At 38.7% G+C, this 20,186-nt stretch overlaps 1 protein-coding gene and 1 long non-coding RNA gene across 3 annotated transcripts in view; one reads left to right on the forward strand and one right to left on the reverse strand.

Annotated features, from left to right (window-relative positions):
- Window positions 1–20,186, forward strand: part of LOC147914083 (uncharacterized) — a 34,016-nt gene that overhangs the window by 4,873 nt on the left and 8,957 nt on the right. The window contains exons 2-3 of one of the 2 annotated variants that reach the window (XR_015555784.1): window positions 245–436; window positions 1,925–1,979. This is a non-coding gene — a long non-coding RNA (uncharacterized LOC147914083). Of the gene's footprint in view, window positions 1–244; window positions 437–1,924; window positions 2,496–20,186 lie in introns of those variants that run through there. The other variant, XR_015555783.1, reaches the window with a different exon arrangement.
- LOC101401734 (uncharacterized) lies at window positions 7,048–12,586 on the reverse strand. Its single transcript, XM_087447073.1, has 3 exons — window positions 12,446–12,586; window positions 12,020–12,207; window positions 7,048–7,950 (listed from the first exon to the last, which is right to left on the reverse strand). The coding sequence occupies exons 1-3, from the start codon at window positions 12,584–12,586 to the stop codon at window positions 7,128–7,130; spliced, it is 1,152 nt and encodes a 383-aa protein (XP_087303199.1). The 3' UTR covers window positions 7,048–7,127.

The following is a 20,186-nucleotide window of genomic DNA, read 5'->3' on the forward strand; positions in this document are numbered from 1 at the left end:
AAAAAATAATCTGATAGTCTCTGCTTTGGAAAAGTATGGGTTTTTAGGCTCTCTTTTGTTAAGACAAAAGGAGGAGGAATAAAAAGTATCTCCTTCTCCCTCTTGATTAAAATATAATGAAGACAGAGAACCTTGATGCAAATGAAAGAGTCACTTTGACCTTAAAGATACTCTGTACTGCTGCTGTGCTGTGAAAGGCCTTGCTCAAAAATAAGACAAAATTCATCCTTTCTCTGTCCAACAGAAAGTGATTAACTCTTGGAGTGACATCAGCATCATGGTGGAGTGACTTAGACTCTCCCCCCTAAGATACAACAAAAAGGACATTCATATACCAATAGAGGACATTCACACAACACAAAAGATGTCAGAGAGACCCACGCAGCCATATGCCTGAAGGTGGAGGTGCTGGACCCCCTGGAAGAAGTGGAAGGAGGTAAGGAGATCCCTTCTCCCTCCACAATTGCAGCGACCCTGGGCTCTGGATCACGCGGCTCTCGGGGGGGGGGAGGGGTAGCCCTCTGCGGGAACACTGTTGCTCTCCAAGTTCCCTCACAGTGCTTGGAAAAGCCCCACACAGAGGTGACTAAGCTACTGTGGGGGTGTCTTCATCAAGCCAGCACCCTAGGAGAGTAGATAGCAAGGGCAGAGAACACCCCTGGGATTGCACAGGGTAAACAAAGTGCCCCTCCCCCCACCCGGCACTCCAGCTAAGCTGGTTGGCCAGAGCGCCCTCGCAAAGGATAGAAAACTAGCAGCTGGGAGCGACCCGGGGTGACAGTGGCCTCAGAATACACAGCTCTTGACCCCCACCCAGTGGTGGCAGGTGGAAGCTGCGAACAGATACTACCACTATGCAGAGGCACAAATCTACAGGGTCAAACAGTATGAAAAAATATATTAAATCTCCAGACCAGAAGGAAAATGACAAGCACCCAGAAATCAATCCTGAAGGCACAGAAATTTATGATCTAAATGACAGATAATTCAAAATAGCTGTCATAAAATATCTCAACAAGTTACAAGAGAATACAGATAGACAGTTCAATGAAATCAGGAACTTCTTCACAAGAGATTGAAAGTATAAAGAAAAACCAATCAGAAATGTTGGAGATGAAAAAGACAATGGATGAGATAAGGAAAAATCTGGAATCCCTGAACAACACAGCTGATATTATGGAGGACAGAATTAGTAGCTTGGAGAACAGAAATATAGAAATGCTTCAGATGGAGGAGGAGAGAGAACTAAGACTAAAAAGAGATGAAGAAATTCTCTGACAAATATCTGACTCAATTAGGAAATGCAACATAAGGATTATAGGTATTCCAGAGGGAGAAGAGAAGGAGAATGGAGCAGAAAGCTTGTTCAAAGGAATAATAGCTGAGAACTTCCCAAACTGGGGAAGGAGCTGGAAACGCAAGTGGAAGAAGCCAACAGAATTCCTAAATATATCAATGTAAGAAGACCTTCTCCAAGGCATATAGTAGTAAAGCTGGCAGAAGTCAATGACAAAGAAAAAATATTAAGGGCAGTAAGGCAGAAGAAAATAACTTACAAAGGAACCCTTATCAGGCTTTCAGTGGATTTCTCAGCAGAAACCTTACAGGCTAGGAGAGAGTGGAATGATATATTCAAAATTCTGAAAGACAAAAACTTTCAGCCGAGAACACTATCCAGCAAAAATATCCTTCAGATGTAATGGAGAAATAAAAACTTTCCCAGATAAAGCTAAGGGAGTTTATCACCACAAGAAAGTGATTAACTCTTATACTGATTAAACATGTTTACTGCCTTACTAGTTGTACTTAATTTCTAGACTTGAAAAAATTATTTGAAAACAGTTTTTACCTGAGATAGTATTAGTTTATGAAGTAATTTAATATCACCAATTTATCTTCTCTTTTCCTTCCTTTCTCCAAAAAGGTACCAGCTCTTTTGATTTGGGATTGGGGGAGAGCACCTGATTGTGTTTTGCAACGTAAGTTATAAAATATTTCTGAGAGATTAAAAATTAAAAAAAAAACCTTAAATATAAAATAAAACATTAGTATTCCTCACAATAGGTGATTTAGCCCATTTGCATTTATTGTGATTGGTGATATACTAGGACACATTCCTGACATTTTATTTTTGCTTTCTGTTTACCGTGGCTTTTCTCTGTTGCTTTAGTTTTCCTTTCCTGTTTTCTATTGGATTTACAGTTCTCTTTATTCCCTTTTTTCTCTTTAGTGATTTGCTGCAACATAGTCTATTTATTTTAGTGATTAGCCTAGAATTTTTAACATGCATATTCAACAAAGTATAAAGTTAGTTATCTCTATCCTTTCCCAGAACAGGGACTTGACAACACTTTAACCCTGATTCCTCCCATTTTTCCAATGTTATTATGTAGTATATTCATTTCACCTATTTCTAGTCCTCTTCCAAATCAGTAATTATTTAAATTACTTACACTCAACATAAATTCAAATTTACCAAAGTGTTTACAATTTGTTTTATCATCAGTGCCTCTTGCGTTCTACTCTTTCCTTCTCGAGTGGCTGATGTTAATGATGCTTTTCTCAGGAAAATGAGATTTCAGGTGATATTTTCTTCATCAAAATTTTTTGGTATTCTATATACATATATTTTAATAAGCAGATATTATATAAGCATAAAAATAAACCTATCATCATATTGGAAAAAATCAACCTAATGTCTGAGTATAAACACTTTAAACAAAGAAAAGGTAGCATATTAGCGTTCCTGTTAGAAGGGAAAAAAGTGAAAGTAAAAATATCTCAAGGTGTAACATTCGAGAGGGAAGGAAGGTGTGAAAAAGGATATTCTGCTTACATTATGCATGACTATGTCAGACGGTTTTTACAACTAGACAAAGGCACAGACTTCAAATAAAGAAAAATGGACTTCTGGGCTTCTAAGATCATGTTTGAGCTGAGTGTAAATAACATTTTGGTTTCTTCTTGTCAAAATAATGTTTTGGGGTTGAGATCTTACAAGAAAAGAATGAAGTCAATGGTAGAAAGCTCCCCATGTAGCAATATATGTGTCCAGTACTAGAATACTAGGTGTTAAAGAAGTCCGGAAATGTGGGAAAACAATTTTTTATTGTTCTTTTTTCAGATTAATGGTCATACCTATAGCTTTAAGTATAGAAGTACTTTGCCCACAAATGTGTCTGAGGCTGAAAGAAAACATATTAAACATATTATTTGAAAATAAAATGTGGGCCGGCTCCGTGGCTTAGCGGTTAAGTGCGCACGCTCTGATGCTGGCAGCCCGGGTTCGGATCCCGGGCGCGCCCCGAGGCACCACATCTCCGTCCAACCCGAGGCCGAGTCCCGCGTACAGCAACTAGAAGGACGTGAACCTACGACATACAACTATCTACTGGGGCTTTGGGGGGAAAAAATGAATAAATAAAATCTTAAAAAAAAAAAAAAGAAAAGAAAATGTTATCATTTAAAAATTTTCTTGCTGCATTATTTACAATAGCCAAGACATGGAAGCAACCTAAATGTCCATTGATGGATGAATGGATAATGAAATTGTGGATTATCTATACAATGCCATAAAAAGGAAGGAAATCTTGCCATTTGTAACATCATGGATGGACCTTGAGAGCACTATGCTAAGTGAAATGTCAGACAGAGAAAGACAAATACCATATGATCTCTTATATGTGGAATCTAAAAAAAAAATGAAACAAAAACCAAACTTGTAGATACAGAGAACAGGTTGGTGGTGGCCAGAGGCAGGAAGTGGGTGGTGGGCAAAATGGGTGGTGGTCAAAAGGTACAAAATTCCAGTTATAAAATAAATGTCATGGAGATGTAACATACAGCATGGTGACTATAATTAATAATACTGTATTGTATATTTGAAAGTTGCTAAGAGAATAAATCTTAAAAGTTCTCATCACAAGAAAAAATTTTTGTGACTGTGTGGTGATGGACATTAACTAGACTTACTGTGGTGAACAATTTTTTTTTTTTGGTGAGGAAGATCAGCCCTGAGCTAACATCCGATGCCAATCCTCCTCTTTGCTGAGGAAGATTGGCCCTGGGCTAACATCCATGCCCATCTTCCTCTACCCTATATGGGACGTCGCCACAGTCTGGGGTGACAAGTGGTGTGTCAGTGCATGCCCAGGATCCGACCTGCAAACCCTGGGCCACTGAAGGGGAGTGCGCACTTAACTGCTGCGCCACCAGGCTGGCCCCACTGTGGTGAATATTTTACGATACATACAAATATCAAATCATGTTGTACAGCTGAAACTAATATAATGTTATATGTCAATTATATCTTAATGAAAGAAAAGATAAATTAAGCAATATATTTTTTAAAAAGAAAAAAATATGTTCAAGAAAGTAAGACACTAAAATAACTTGTGATCACAGGAATAATTAACAACACAGGGTCTTGGCAGAGATAAGAGAGTCTTCCAATTATGTGTAAATATCTAGTGCTCCTTGTAACCCTATTTTATTCAATAATGTATATGATGTATTATAAAAAGAACTTTAAATTCACTTGATTACTTAAAAATAATTTACATACTCAATTATTAGTAGACATGATTTTCTGCACTCCTCCAAATTAATCTCAGAATGTTGCTGCTGACCTGTGCATTTGCATATGTACAACAGCGCAGCCCAGTTTTTCCTTCTCAAATGTGAGCTATAGACCCATGAATTATATTTGAATTAGAGGGATTGATGGTTTTGTTTTAGTGCCTGACAATGACTTGGTTTAAATAGTAAAATAATAATAATGACTTGTTTCGATTTTCAAACATCTGTTTAATTTTGATTCATTATGGTTCATACTTACCTAATTCTTTTACTCTATTAATTCTGGCATTTAAGAAAGGGAGCAAACAGTTTAATTCATAGAGCACAGATCATAATGCCAAATAAAACTCCCAGGTTCCTTCTTAATTTCAGTCTGCCACCTAGATGCACCAGGCCCCTCTTTTTAAAGGGGTCTCACATCATTCTGGCAGCAATGAGACACGTCCTACTCCCTAAAGGAGTCTTCTTGCTGTCTTAAAGCTTGGATTTTCTCAGATGCTATTACTGCTAAGGACGGGAGCTGAGAAAGAGCTAGGAGGAGAAGAGTAAATGTTAAATAAAGCAAAATGACAGCTTTAAAAGAAAATGCGAGAGGGCTGGCCCCGTGGCTTAGCGGTTACTTGCGTGCGCTCCGCTACTGGCGACCTCCGTTCGGATCCCAGGCGCGCACCAACGCACCGCTTCTCCGGCCATGGTGAGGCCGTGTCCCACATACAGCAACTATAAGGATGTGCAACTATGATATACAACTATCTACTGGGGCTTTGGGGGAAAAAAAAGGAGGAGGATTGGCATGGATGTTAGCTCAGGGCTGCTCTTCCTCACAAAAAAAAAAAAAAGAAAGAAAATGCGAGAGAAGACAGTCCAACTTGAATAAAGCTCCCTGAGTTTATAATTAAGTCACATGTACTTTTGTGGTTTGCCAAGAGATTCGGTGTAAATTTAATTAGCATACAGTCTTAGTGTGAAAACTTTGTGAGATAAGGCTTAACTTAGATCTGATGGATATTCAGAAAATCACTCTCATTCATAAATCTTTACTCATCATCACCTTGCAAAAATGCTAATGAGAGAAAAACAATTGCAAGTTCACTCATTTAATCCGAAAACTTATGCTTGAAAGAGAAAACCTGATTTTGTGACTTCAGGTTCAGGGTCAATGCTGTCCCCAAGCTTCACAACCACTGAAGAAAGGGCTTAAAGACTTTTTAACATTATCAAGCAACACAAAGTGAAATACAGAATTTTCACTTAAATCATTGTTAGTTCATGTGTTTTTAAAGGGAATGCACAGAACTTGCATAATGTCAAATTATAAAAGAGTTGCTAAGCAGCTCAAGGAAGCAGAAAAGCTGTTCAAATAGCTCGATATGATACATATGCTATTCACCTATAAATTTCCAAACAAGCCTGACATATCTCTGAATCAATTTCTAAAACAAAAAAAGCAATAATTGATTTTCTTCCAGAAGTCTCTGCAAAGTATCATGATGCCTAATTTTTCTAAACTAAGTACCCCACTTATATGCTGCCTGAGCTAAGCTTACTCCTACTTATGTAGCTGTGCCAGTGAAATAGCATGGCTTTTATTTACATGACTGTTTACCTGAAGAAATGCCTCTTTTCCTGTACTAAGTGCTTAGAGTAATACGGAACGCAGATGCTTGCTTTCTTCAGTGTTAGGTTGACAGGATTAAATACACACACACACACACACACACACACACACACACACACACTTTGGTGTTCTGCATAGAGAAAAAAACATTACACAATGTCCTCAGCTGAGCAGAGGCAGTAGAAGACTTCCTAACTGTTCTTGACTTCTGTTATTTAAAAGGAGGCTCAAAAAGGCTCAGTAACAACTGTCACAACTATTTATAGGTGCCAGGAAATGGTTAAAGTTCATAGCACTGAACTTCGTTCTGTATAACTATATTATTTCACTTATAATTGACAATTCTGCATATGGTGATTTTAGGCTTTGAAGAGACGAGGATGGTGTTTACTAGAGATTTTAATGGATATAATTTGGGGGGGAGGTTGTTTTGTTTTAAGTTTTATTTATATATTTTTATTGTGGTGAAATATACATAACATAAAATTTACTATTTTAACCATTTTTAAGTGTACAATTCATTGGCATTAAGTACATTCACAATGTTGTGCAACCATCACCATAACAGACATAATTTTGTATAATGTGTGCAGCATATATTTCAAACCTATGACTATACAAATTTCTTAAGCAATGCAGATATTTGTAATAAGGTGTAAAAATCGTAAATCAGGGGCAGTGCATATATGTAATAATAGTTAGTCTGATGCCCTGTTTATCCAGTGCTTCACAACTTCCTCAGCTTTATACTATACAGTAAAGTTGTTTATTTATAACTCAAAATTTTCTGTAATCTTTTCAATAAAATTAATAATATCACAGAATATGAACTTCAGAACATGCTTTTCCACATTTATTCAACTGTCAGGGTTTTTCTCATGATGAATTCTTTGCTGCTTTATTAAAAGGCTAATTTTAAGTTTTCCCACATTCACAAATCTTCCATGTTTTTATGACTTCTTTGATGGAGAATGAGATGTGTCTTCTTGTTAAAAGATTTCCCATATATGTTGCATTTGTTTTGTTGCTCTGCTGCATGGGTTAAGTAATGTTTAAGGAGAGGTGACTTCTTGATGAAGGCTTTGCCACATTCAGTACACCCATGGGGTTTCTCACCTGTATGAATTCTCTGATGCATGACAAGCACTGATGAGTCTGCAAAGGCTTTGCCACATTCTCTACATCTATATGGTTTTTCTCCTGTATGAAACCTAGAATGTTTATAAAGAGATGAACTGCACTTGAAGGTTTTCCCACATTCCTTACATTCAAATAAGTTCTCAAGTGTATGAGATTTCACATCTTGAGTAAAAGAGGTGTTCCAAGTGAATGATTTCCTGCACTGACTGCATTCATAAGGCTTCTCTCCACTGTGAAGTCTCTGGTGGACCATGAGTTGTGCTTTATGCATAAATGCTTTCCCACAATCACTGAACACAAAGGGTCTCTCTCCACTATGAATTTTTTGGTGAACTGCCAGGTGTCCCTTACTGTTAAAAGCTTTCCCACAGTCATTGCATTCAAAGGTTTTTTTTTTCCTTGTATGCTTTTTTTCATGTCTAATGAGATGAGACTTCTTTTGGAAGGCTTTCCCACATTCACTGCATCCAAAAGTCTTTTTTCTTGTATGCTTTTTTTCATGTCTAATGAGACAAAACTTGTTTTTGAAGGCTTTTCCACATTCCTTGTATTCATAAGAGTTTTCTCCAATATAACTTTTATTATATCTAAGTAAGTGTAAATTAGGTTGCAAACTCTTTCCATTTGATTCATATTTATGTTATTTTCGTCTTGAATAAAGTTTATACTCAGATTATAATTTTGGACTCTCTCCTTGATCAGTTTTTTCTTGAAGGTGAACATATCTTGGTTCAAAAAATTGTCTTTGCTTCCCTCTTGTTTCTCTAGCTCATCATCAAGTAAGTAGATAACTTCTAAAAAGGAGTAAAATGAAATATTCCCAGTTACTTCATCCAATATCATGTTATAGAAAGAAAAATTTTAAAGTCTATTGTTCCAGGCATGGATGCCTATTCTGCCCACTTCTATTCAACATAGTACTGAAGTCCTAGCTAGACCAATTAGGTAAAAAAAAGAAATAAAAGGCATCCAAATTAGAAAGGAAGAAGTAAAAGTATCTCTGTTCACAGATGACATGATCTTATATGTAGAAAACCCTAAAGATTCCACAAAAAACTATTAGAATAAACAAATTCAGCAAAGTTATAGGATACAAAATCAACATACAAAATTCAGTTGCATTTCTACACACTAAAAACAAACAATCCAAAAAGGAAATTAAGAAAACAATCCTATTTACAATAGCATCAAAAAGAATAAAATACTTATGAATAAATTTAACCAAGAAGGTGAAATACTTGTACACAGACAACTACAAAACACTGCTAAAAGAAATTAAACACAAACAAATGGAAAGATATCCTGTGTTCATGGACTAGAAGATTTAATAGTGTTAAAATGTCCATACTACCCAAAGCGATCTGTAGATTCAAGGCAATCTCAATGGCATTTTTTTGCAGGAATAGAAAAAACAACTCTAAAATTCATATGGGACCACAAAGGACTCCAAATAGCCAAAACATTCTTGAGAAAGAAGAACAAAGCAGGATGCCTCACACTTCCTGACTTGAAACCATATTAGAAAGTTACAGTAATCAAAATATGGTACTGACATAAAGACAGACATATAGACCAATGGAACAGAATAGAGAGCCCAGAAATACACCCATGCGTATATGGTCTTCAACAAGTTGCCAAGACTACACAAGGGGAAAGGATAGTCTCTTCAACAAATGGTGTTGGGAAAACCAGACATCCACATATAATAAGTGAAATTGAACTCTACTCTTATATCATACACAAAAATCAACTCAAAATGTATTAAAGACTTAAACGTAAGACCTGAAGCTATACAAGTCCTGAAAGAAAACATAGGGGGAAAGCTTCATAACACTGGTCTTGGCAATGATTTCTTGGATATGACACCAAAAGCACCAGTAACAAAAGCAAAAATAGACAAGTGAGACTACATCAAACTAAAAAGCTTCTGCAGCAAAGGAAAGGAAAGGAAAGGAAACAATCAACAGAGTGAAAAGGCAATCTACAAAATAGGAGAAAATATTTAAAAAACATATATTGGATAACAGGTTAACATCCAAAACACATAAGGAACCCCTATAACTCAATAGCAAAAAAGTGGGCAATGGACTTTAAGAGGGCTGTCTCCAAAGGAAACATACAAATGGTCAACAGGTATATGAAAAGATGCTCAACATCACTAATCATCAGGGAAATACAAATCAAAACCACAATACGATATCACCTCACATCTGTTAGGATGTCCATTATCAAAAAAACAGAAGATGATAAGTGTTGGCAAGGATGTGGAGAAATTGGAACTCTTGTGCGCCCTTGATGGGAATGAAAAATGGTGCAACCACTATGTAAAACAGTATGGAGTTTCCTCAAAATATCAAAAATAGAACCACCATAGTATCCAGCAATCCCACTTCTGGGTATTCATCCAAAAAATTGAAAACAGGATTTCCTAGAGATATTTGCACTCTCATGTTCATTGCAGCATTATTCACAATAGCCAAGAGTTGGAAACAATCTAAATGTCAATTGACAGATGAATGGATTAAGAAAATGTAGTATATACATACTTTAAAAAAGAAGAAATCCTGTCATATGATACAATATGGTTGAACATCAAGGACATTAAGCTAAGTGAAATAAGCCAGTCACAGAAGAACAAATACTGCAAGAACAAATACATGATTCCACTTATATGAGGTATTTAAAATAGTCAACTCATAGAAGCAGAAAGTAGAATGGTGGTTGCCAGGGGCTGGGAGGAGTGGGAAATGGAAAGTTGCTGTTCAATGGGTATAGAGTTTCAGTCATGCAAGATGAAAAAGTTCTAGAGATATGCTGTACAACAATGGGCATATAGTTAACAATATTGTACTGTATGCTTAAAAATCTGTCAAAAGGGTAGATTTCATATTATGTGTTTTTTACCACACAAAAAAGTCTCTGGTTTCAGGTCTCGTTTCCCATTCTGGACAACAAAACAAAAGAGAAATCTGTATTTGCCCTGCCCCTGGGCTTTAAGAAAAAAATCGCTGAAATGGGGGCTTCTGGAAAACAACAATGAGAACAAGTAGCTTTTTCTATTTATAAATGTGACTTTCCAACCTGTGAAAGATCATGAGATAGGCACAAAGTAAAGTTATAATGATGACATAGGAATTTAAAAAGGACTCTTAACGATGATGCAGACTAAGCTCTAGAATGCGGTGAGCCATTTCAGAGGAATGAATAACTGGGGTAATCAGAGAACAAGGAGATAAAGGCTTTATGGGGAAATGAGAAGAGGTGGATTGGTCTGGAGAAGTTTGATTTGAGTCAAGGTCTACAACATCTAAAATTTAAATTATTCTGTTAGGACACTCCCTAGTCTCTTTCATGCACTTCTCTTTCTCCTTACTCATTCTGCACAAAACCACCAAATGAATTCTGTCAAACCATTAACTCCCTTTTATCTATAGGCACATTCCTATATCCTCTCAAACCATCCAAACCACAGTTGAGGCATATTTGTAGAAAGTTCCCCAACTGCACTTCTAGCTAAGATTCATTCTCCAATGCCTACATACACCCAGGAACACAGAGGCCCAGCAGAACATTTAAAAGAGACCAGACTTAGGGCAAGCCCCTGTGGCCTAGTGGTTAAGTTCAGCACACTCTGCTTTGGCAGCCCAGGTTCGGTTCCTGGGCGTGGACCTACACCACTCGTCTGTCCATGGCCATGCTGTGGTGGTGGCTCACATAGAAAAAGAGGAAGATTGACAGCAGATTTTAGCTCAGGGCAAATCTTCCTCAGCAAAAAAAAATAATAATAATTAATTAATTAAAAATAAAAGAGACCAGACAAATTCCTTTTGCTTCTATCATCAGTTATTTTCTACTACTTGATATGAATTTGTCTTAATAATCTGCTTTTTATAACCTCTTTCAATCTGCCAGATATACTAGCCTCCAGAACCCTGCTTTGCCCCTGACACCACACTCTTCAACTCAAATTTCACATTTTGGTTTCTACACTTAGGGCTTCCATTAACTCTGGGGACCTGAAACACAAGACTCCTAGTCTTTACCAACCTTTGCCTGTATATACTTTGTGGTTAAGAAGGTTAATTCTGACTGTTACCATGACGCCACACCATGTCCAATGCAAGCATTGGACATTATCACTGCCAAGCTCAAAACTCTACAAACGGTAAGTCCACTGATATGATAATGTTAGGAAACATAGATAATTCTTCACTATTTCTGAGATTTCCATCTTTGAAGAGCAAGTCTTATTAGTGCAATGCTCTGGACTCCTTAACATTCCTTATTTCTGAAATCCACACAATATTACTGCATTATAAGAACTAACTGTATGGAAAAGATCTCAGATCATGTGGAGGAGGGAAGAATGAGGATTTTAGGAATTAAGAGAACAAGGCAAGGACCTAGATAAAACAGGCAGTGCAAGGAGCCAGAGGAGAGAGGAGAGGGACATCCCTCCACACGAGAGCTGAGCAGAGAGAAAGAGCAGCTGTGTGGGGAGAGTGAAAGTGAAGGTGTCATTTGGGGACATGATGATGCCATGTCAAGTGTCCCCAGTCACTTCCAAAGGTGTGTGGCTTTTAAGAGGTGCTTCCTGAAAAGTCTTTCAAAGGTGCCTGTCCCTCAGTGACCACCTGGGATCTCAATTCCAAAGACTCCTGTCTACCTGGTTTTCTCACTCACCTGGACAGCTCCAGTGTGAGCTCTCTCCCTTCAGCATCCATGGCTCTTGTCCTTGCTTCACCTTGAAGATCACTTTTGTTTTGGTAATTGGACCCCCTGTTCATGGGAAACAACACAGAACTGGAGACAAAGTGCCAGGGACAACCAACTACCTCACAATTCAGGTCTGCCTCCTTGAGTCTCAGGGCCTGTAAAGGATGACAAATGGGCTTTAGAATAGAAAAAACCCTTGTCCTCTATTTAGGAGGTAGAAGCATAAACACACTATCTGTTTATGCTTAATCTCAAAGGGGTTAAGAATCTCTGACCACTAACATTCAGAGCCGAATTTATTAATGCTTCAGAATGGTCAAAGCTTTCACAAATCTTAAAGGAAGGGCACTATTAATACATTCTGAGTTACACAGGGAAGTTGTCCTTTCCCACTGAGATGAGGTTTCTAAAGTTCTCCAGCATCACATTCCAACACATTTTCCTCTGAGCACATCCCAGCAGCTGCCACTCCTCTGGGGTGAAGTCCACAGCCACATCCTGGAATGTCACTGATCCCTGTAACAGCACATTCATCTTCACCCAGTAGTGAGCACCACTGGGGGATGTGGAGGGCATTCAGAGCAAGTCCTCTGATTATGTCCATTGTTCAGAGTTTGCAATAAGTTATATAGGATAACTAGAAACTACTACATACTTGATTCAGGATTAAAATTTGTCAGAGAACAAAATCATATTAAACCATATACATTCATACATACATATGGAAAGAGGGAGAGAGAAAGAGAAGGAAAAAGAGAGAGAAAATATTAAGTTTACTGAGCATTGCTTTGGCCTCATGTATTCTGCTTGCATAAAGGGACACCAAAAAATGGTCATATGAAAACTGCAACTGCATGTGTAACAAATCTCCTATATAAACTCATCAAAAATTTTTCCTTCATAATAAGTGCCAAGAAAACATTTATCTATAGAATTGTTATACCTGGCCGGCTCCGTGGCTTAGCGGTTAAGTGCGTGCGCTCTGATGCTGGCAGCCCGGGTTCGGATCCCGGGCGCGCCCCAAGACACCACTTCTCCGTCCAACGCGAGGCCGAGTCCCACGTACAGCAACTAGAAGAATGTGAACCTACGAGATACAACTATCTACTGCGGCTTTGGGGGGAAAAACATGAATAAATAAAATCTTTAAAAAAAAAAAAAAAAAAAAGAATTGTTATACCTTATTCTCTAGGACAAGGCCAATAATGTCACTGATCGTTATCTTTTTCTATGACTAACAAGATCAAATACAAATTTGCATCTCAACATTACAAACTGCATGCAGACCCTGTGGTCACCATATCAATTTTATAGCTCTGTTCAGTTTAACTTTCAATCTATATTTTTCCCATTTATATTCTTAGTATTACTACTTTTCGACTTTAGTATATGGATTCTTAAAAGTCATTGCAAATTCACCGGAAAACGAAGTGGAATTGGAATGAAGAAATGACTGGATAGATGGACGTCTTGCCTGGAAAATGGTCATTTTTCTGCTGCTCACAGAAAAGAACACATATCTATGAAAACAAGACTGGGGGGAGTATTAAAAGTGGACAGGCTGTGCTTCCAGAACATGGAAAGGTTTGAAAGGTCATTCTTCCACCAATAGCCTTTTCTGTAGCTGGCATATGGATACTTATTTCCAGGCATTGTTCTAGATGTGCAGTAATGAACAAAGCAGACAAAAATACCTGCCCTCATGGAGCTAATGTTCTATTTTATTAGATACTAATAAGTGCTATGGAGAAAAACAGCACAATGAAAGAGGATAGGAAGTAGTGGAGGGTTGCAATTTTAAATAGAGTAGTCAAGGAAGGCCTCAAGGAAGAAAGGAAGGAAGTGACCTGAAGGAAATGAAGTTGCAAACTCATGCCAGATGAAAAAGAGTTTTAGGTAGAGGAAACAGCTAGAACAAAGACCTGAGGCAGAAAGTACCAAATATATTTAAAGAACAGCAAGGAGGGCCATGTGCTTGGAGATGGGAGAGTAACAGAGAGGTAAGGAGGGGTGAGGGCCCAGACTGTGGAGGGCCTTGCAATCAATGTAAGGACTGGCTTTTCCTCTGAGAGAAAATAGAAGCCAAAAGAATTTTGAGCAGAGGAGTGGCATGATCTCAAGTTTTAATAAGATCACTGTGGCTGCTGTGTGGAGAAAAAACTAGAGGGGAGCAAGGGTACAACCAGTTAGGACGTTATGAGAATAATCAAGAAGTGAGATGATGGTGGCTTGGACCAAATCATAGCAGAAGAGGTAGTGAGAAGTAATTGAATTCAAAGTCTAATTTGAAGGGAGAGTCTATGGGATTTATTGCAGACTGTATGTAAGGTATGAGAGAAAAAGGGGACTCAAGGATGATTCCCAAGTTTGGGGTCTGAGCAAGTGAAAGGATGGAATTGCCATCAGCTGAGATGGAGAACACTGCTGGAGGAGCACATCTAGAGAGAGAGAGGGAGATCAGGACCTCAGGTTTGAACATGTTGAGTTTGAGATGCTATTACAGACATCCAAGTGGTGAAGTTGGGCAAATATTCTTGAGTTCGAAGAAGACGTCTACAGGAAATAAATGTGGGAGTTATCGTTATATAGATTTTAAAACCATCAGACAGATGAGGTTACCAATGAAGGGAGTATAGAGAGAGAAGATGTCTGAGGAGTGAGCCCTGGTATATTTCCAAGTTAAAAGGTTATAAAGATGAGAAGAAATCAGCAAAGAGACTGAAAGGAAAATCAGAGAACTAGGAGGAGAACGAGGCGAGTGTGGATCCTGTAAGCCAAGTGAAAAAAGTGTGTCGGAGAAGGGAGTGATACAGTGTGTCCAAAACTCTTGATAATTAAGACTGACAATTTATTATTGGGTGTGGCAATTAGAATTTATTGGTGACCTTGACAAGAACAGTTTCAGTGGAGTGGTATGGGGAAAAGCCTATTTGGGGTGGGTTGAAGAGACCATGGCCTGAAAAGTCTAGATTGGGGGAATTTCAATAAGACAAAGAACTGGTTTCTTTGGCAAAAAATTTTCAAGAAGGAAAAAAAAAAAAGATGGAAGGAAACCTATAGATTAACAGATTTAGAGTTAAAACAAGCATTCTAGTGAAAATTTGATGAAAAACAGGATATTATTTCCCCTGCTAATTACTTAATTACAAAGGGAAGAATGGTAATTTTACAATGGAGAAGACTGGTGGATGCCACCTTAACCAAGTGATCAAAGTTAAAATCACCAATAATGAGACAAGTCGACACTGTGTCTCCTCACATGAAATTCTGAGAACAGTATCACTTCTGTGATATACTTGCCAAAAATGCGTGACTTGAATCTAATTATGAGGAAACATCAGACCAAACAAAACTGAGGGGCATTCTACAAAATAACTGGCCTGTACTCTTCAAAGATATCAATGTCGTGAAAGAAGTTGAAAGGCTGAGGAATTGTTCCAGATTAAAGGAGTCTAAAAAATATGACAACTAAATATAGCAGGTAATCCTGGTTTGGATCCTGACTGGAAAAAAAATTTATTAAAAAGAACATTATTGGTTTAAATGCAATGTCATATCTTGGATTGGGTCCTAGAACAGAAAAAGGACATTCATGGAAAAACTAGTGAAATATGAATAAATGCTGGAGTTTAGTTAATAGTGATGCACCAATATGGGTTTCTTAGTTGTACTCTGGTAACATAAGACGTTAACATTAGGGGAAATAGGTGAGGGGTATATGGGAACTCTCTATACTATCTTTGAAACTTTTTGGTAAATCTAAAATTTTCCCAAAATTAAAATTTTATTTTAAAAAGAACATTATTGAGACAATTGAGGAATTTTGTGGATAACAGATTAGGTAATAGTATTATATCAGTGGTAAATTTTTTGATTTTGATAATTTAACTGTGGTTATGTAACAGAATGTCCATGTTCAAAGGGGTGAAATGTTAGTGGACATCTGCTCAGCCCCACTTCTTCCTTCTTTTGGTAACAGACCCTGTTTTTCTTTGGTGGGGCTAGATGTCCCTGTTACATGAGATCTTGGTGGTAATGTAAATCAAGTTTTCCTGCTCTCCTGCCAAGGGGTGAACATGTTATCCACTCTAGGCTGACACCCACCCAGGAATTTAAATATTTAATAGAGTGAGTGTATTCTTTTGCTAGGGCTGCCATGTTACCGGGTCATACCCAGGTTCTTTACGCGCCACACAAGAGGGGCCAAATAAAACTGGAATGCCAGGCTTATGGCAAGGAAAGAGTTTTTATTTCTGGTGACATCAGCCGGGAGACGAGGGCTCTCAAATTTGTCCGGTCTCCCTGAAAGATGGGAGGCAAGGGTTTTAAATGTGAGGAATGTGACTGCTTTTAGGGAGGGGAAGCCTGTGGCCTTGCTGGTTGGCGCTTTCCCACTAGCCTGCTTTTGGCCTTGTGAGGCTGCTGATGAGGATGGCGAGATAAGGGAATCAAAGGTGGGTGTCCTTGGTTGTCTGTCTCCGTAGTGGATGGTAGATTCTGGTGCAAGAAAGCCAAGGAGTTGAGGTCTGAGAAGCATTAGCTTCTTGATATTCTCTGGATATCAGTTTCCCTGTAACAAAACTTCAAGGGACCTGTAACTGGGGCCGGCCTGGTGGCGCAGTGGTTACGTGCACACGCTTCTCTTTGGTGGCCTGGGGTTCGCAGGTTCAGATCCTGGGCGTGCACCGATACACTGCTTGTCAAGCCATGCTGTGGCAGCATCCCATATAAAGTGGAGGAAGCTGGGCACGGATGTTAGCCCAGGGCCAATCTTCCTCAGCAAAAAAGAGGAGGATTGGCATTGGATGTTAGCTCAGGGCTAACATCCTCACACACACACACAAAAAACCAAAACAAAGGACTTGTAACTAGCCAAGTTACAAAATGTTAGCATGAGGCCACCTGGGCTCTAACAATTTGTAACTTCTATTTGCCTTGTGAAGTTCAGGGATAGGAATGTTTAAAAAAACGATATTTACATATGAATGTAACTTAGAGAAGCAGGGAAAGAGGATGAGTGCTTTTGGTTTTAACCGCATATATGCTGGGTTTAATGGAAGGGAACCGATATCAGGGCCAGCATCAATAACAAAATACCACAGACCAGGTGGCTTCAACAGTAGAACTTTATTTTCTCACAGTTCTAGAGGCTGGAAGTCCAAGGTTTTGACAGCTGTGGTTTCTTCTGAGGCTCTCTCCTTGGCTTGCAAACAGTCTCCTTCTTGCTGTCTCCTGTCATGGTCTTTCCTCTGTGTGCATGTCATGTCCAAATTTCCTCTTCTGATAAGGACACTAGTCAGATTGGATTAGGGCCCACCCTACAGACCTTATTTTAACTTAATTACCTATTTAAAGACCTTATCTCCAAATATGGCTACATTCTGAGGTACTGGGGGTTAGGGCTTGAACGTATGAATTTTAGAGGAGACACAAGTCAGCCCATAACAGTGACAAAATGATGTAAGGTGATTGAAGCAGAGTTATTCCAGAGGCAATACTTTGTTGTAGTAAATCAGAATTTGTAAAAGAAAATCTGTTGGAGACAAAACTTTTTCTAGAGAAATTACGTTTGTGAGAAGGATTGTTTTTAGATGCATTCCTGATATTAAAAGGGTCTTCAGGCTTTAGAATGGATTGAGTAATTAAATTGAATTGAGTTCGTTAGAATTGATTGAGTGGAGTCATGGTCAACAGTTTAATTATCAGAACCCCCAAATCTCAGTGGCTTAAAACAGCAAAGATTTATTTCTAGCACTTGCTACACATCCATTGCAATACAGCATGGGGCTCTGTCCCTTGTAGTCACTCAAGATGCAGCTGGAAGAAAAGTCACCATCTTGAATGTTGTCAGTTGCTGTGCCAGAGGGAAAATCGAGCTTTGAGGGGTCTTGCATTAGCAATTAAATTCTATGACTGGGAGTAACACGTCAGCTTTATTTACTAATTAATGGGCCAGAACTAATCCCTTGGCATCATCCAAACACAAAGAAACCAGGAAATTCTATCCTACCAAGTGCCTAGAAGGTAGAGAGTTAGAAATATTTGGTGAATGCATTAACAACCACTTGTCACCAAATATTCAACTCATGCTCCCTCCTGATGGCAAAATACAGTCACCTTCCCAATGGAGAAACCCAAAAGTCCCATTCCGTCACAGTATCAAACTCCTAAGTTCAGGATTTCTAGGTAATGCACAGTAGTGTATAAATAAGAGGGTGATACGTGGTAGTCTTTTCATCAAGTCCAGGTGTGGCTCCTCTTGATCTGAAGATCTGTGAACTAAATGGCCAAATTTTCTGTAGCTCACACAACTTGATTTGGAATAGGGCAAAACAGAGACAGAATGACCACAACATACACTCCCATTATGAAAGGTGAAAAATGGAAGACACAGTAAGTCCATTTTAACTCTGAATACAGCACTCCCTTGTGGTGAGAAATGATCCTTGTGTAGGTCTTGGTTCTCCTTGTCCATTATTCTCCATAGCCCTTGGCTCCCTCTCTGGGAATTTCTTCCTTTTCCATTATCCTCAACCCCATCTAAAAAAGGCTTTGGAGAATATGCCCCCTGTGCAGCTTTCTTAGCCCATTTTCTGCTTGTGGACAATTGGGGCTCCCAGAGCTGTTTAAAGTCTTGAATAGTTGCAGTCTCTTATAGTTCAGGTAGTACAATTGTCTCAAAGACTTCTACCCTTGTGATTCCAGTCAGCCCCAGGTGTCTATAGCCACACCCACAGCTCTTTTCTGGATATACTTTTTATATTTACTACATTTATCTTCTTTCTTGGCCCCAGGCCTCTCTCTCTTTCTCATCTTAATTCAAGTACTTTGAGGCTTTGAGGGGAGAAGCACACCTGTATTTAGTCTTGGCTTCCCACCTCCAGATATTTTACTCGTTGAAGGTATTTATGAGCATCATAACATTAATTGGGTATTTTCTCTGAGAAATCTTAAGCTGTTGAGAAGTTTTAATAATGTATGTGTCAGCCATAACCTTGATTTGATCCTTGCTGCAAGACTGAGTTTTATTCAGTTTTTTTTTCCTCAGCAGCTCTCTTGGTTTATCTCAGGGAATGAAAAGCAGTAAATGAGCCCCAGTGTCCCCCTCGGCTGGTGTCATAGCAAAGCACCTGTAGCTCCTGCAGCGTTTGCACCTCCTGCTGTGCCTGGCTTCTGCTGTGCGTGGTGGCCAGCAGCACCCCTCGGCTAGCAGCTGCCCCTGGCCTCCCATAGCAGTTCTTTTTTAGCACATTTCTTCTGTGATCCACCTCCCAATAAATAGCTCACTGCCACCCCCACCCCTGCAACGTCTCTGCCATCCAGTGAGCCACAGCTGAGGTCTTACCACCAAGGCCTGGAGCTCAGCACAAGCTAGGAGAGTGCTCTTCCTTCAGACACTCTATCTGAGCCCTAGAGATAGTGGCTTGTCCTTATACCTGTTATTTCTGTATTCTTTAGAGTTCTCTTTATGTCTTATCAGCCAGTCCCTTGTTATTCCAATTCCATTATACAGTCCCTCACTGCATAATGACGTTTTGGTCAAGGACAGATCGCATATACAATGGTGGTCCCATAAGATTAGTGCCATATAGGCTAGGCGTATAGTAGGCTATACTATCTAGGTTTGTGTAAGTACACTCTATGACGTTTGCACAATGATGAAATTGCCTAATGATGCATTTCTGAGAATGTACCCCAGTTGTTAAGGGATGCATGACTGCAGTTAAAAAATCTTATATTAAACTTTCCCTGTGTGGTTTCTGTCTCCTGATTGGACCTTGATTGATACAGACATTAAGCGAAAAAAAAACCAAGCAAGGTGCAAAAGATTATATATAGTATGCTACCTTTTATATAAGAAAAAAGGAGAAAGAATATATACTAATAACATATATGTATACGTATGTGTGTGTGTGTTTGGCAGAAAGAACCTAGAAGAATAAATCAGAAATTAATGAAAGTGATTATCTATAGGGTGGGTGGTAATGGGATGGAGGAAATATAGTTTTGATTTTTGAACCTTGGAAATATTTGTTTAAAAATAAATTAGAGGGGCCAGCCCTGTGGCATAGTGGTTAAGTTCAGTGTGCTCCACTTTGGCGGCCTGGGTTCATGGGTTCAGATCCCAGGCACG

This window comes from Ceratotherium simum, chromosome 22, assembly GCF_057802395.1.
Source record: "Ceratotherium simum simum isolate JZ-2026a chromosome 22, ASM5780239v1, whole genome shotgun sequence".
NCBI classification, from domain to species: Eukaryota; Metazoa; Chordata; class Mammalia; order Perissodactyla; family Rhinocerotidae; genus Ceratotherium; species Ceratotherium simum.

Coding starts and splice junctions, on each gene's coding strand:
- LOC101401734 (XM_087447073.1), bottom strand. CDS start 12,586: ATGAATGTGCTGTTACAGGGATCAGTGACATTCCAGGATGTGGCTGTG. Junction 12,208..12,445: donor ACTTTAGAAACCTCATCTCA/GTGGGAAAGGAC, acceptor CATCCTTTACAG/GCCCTGAGACTCAAGGAGGC. Junction 7,951..12,019: donor CTCACACTGGAGCTGTCCAG/GTGAGTGAGAAA, acceptor AAATGGAAAGAG/TTTGCAACCTAATTTACACT.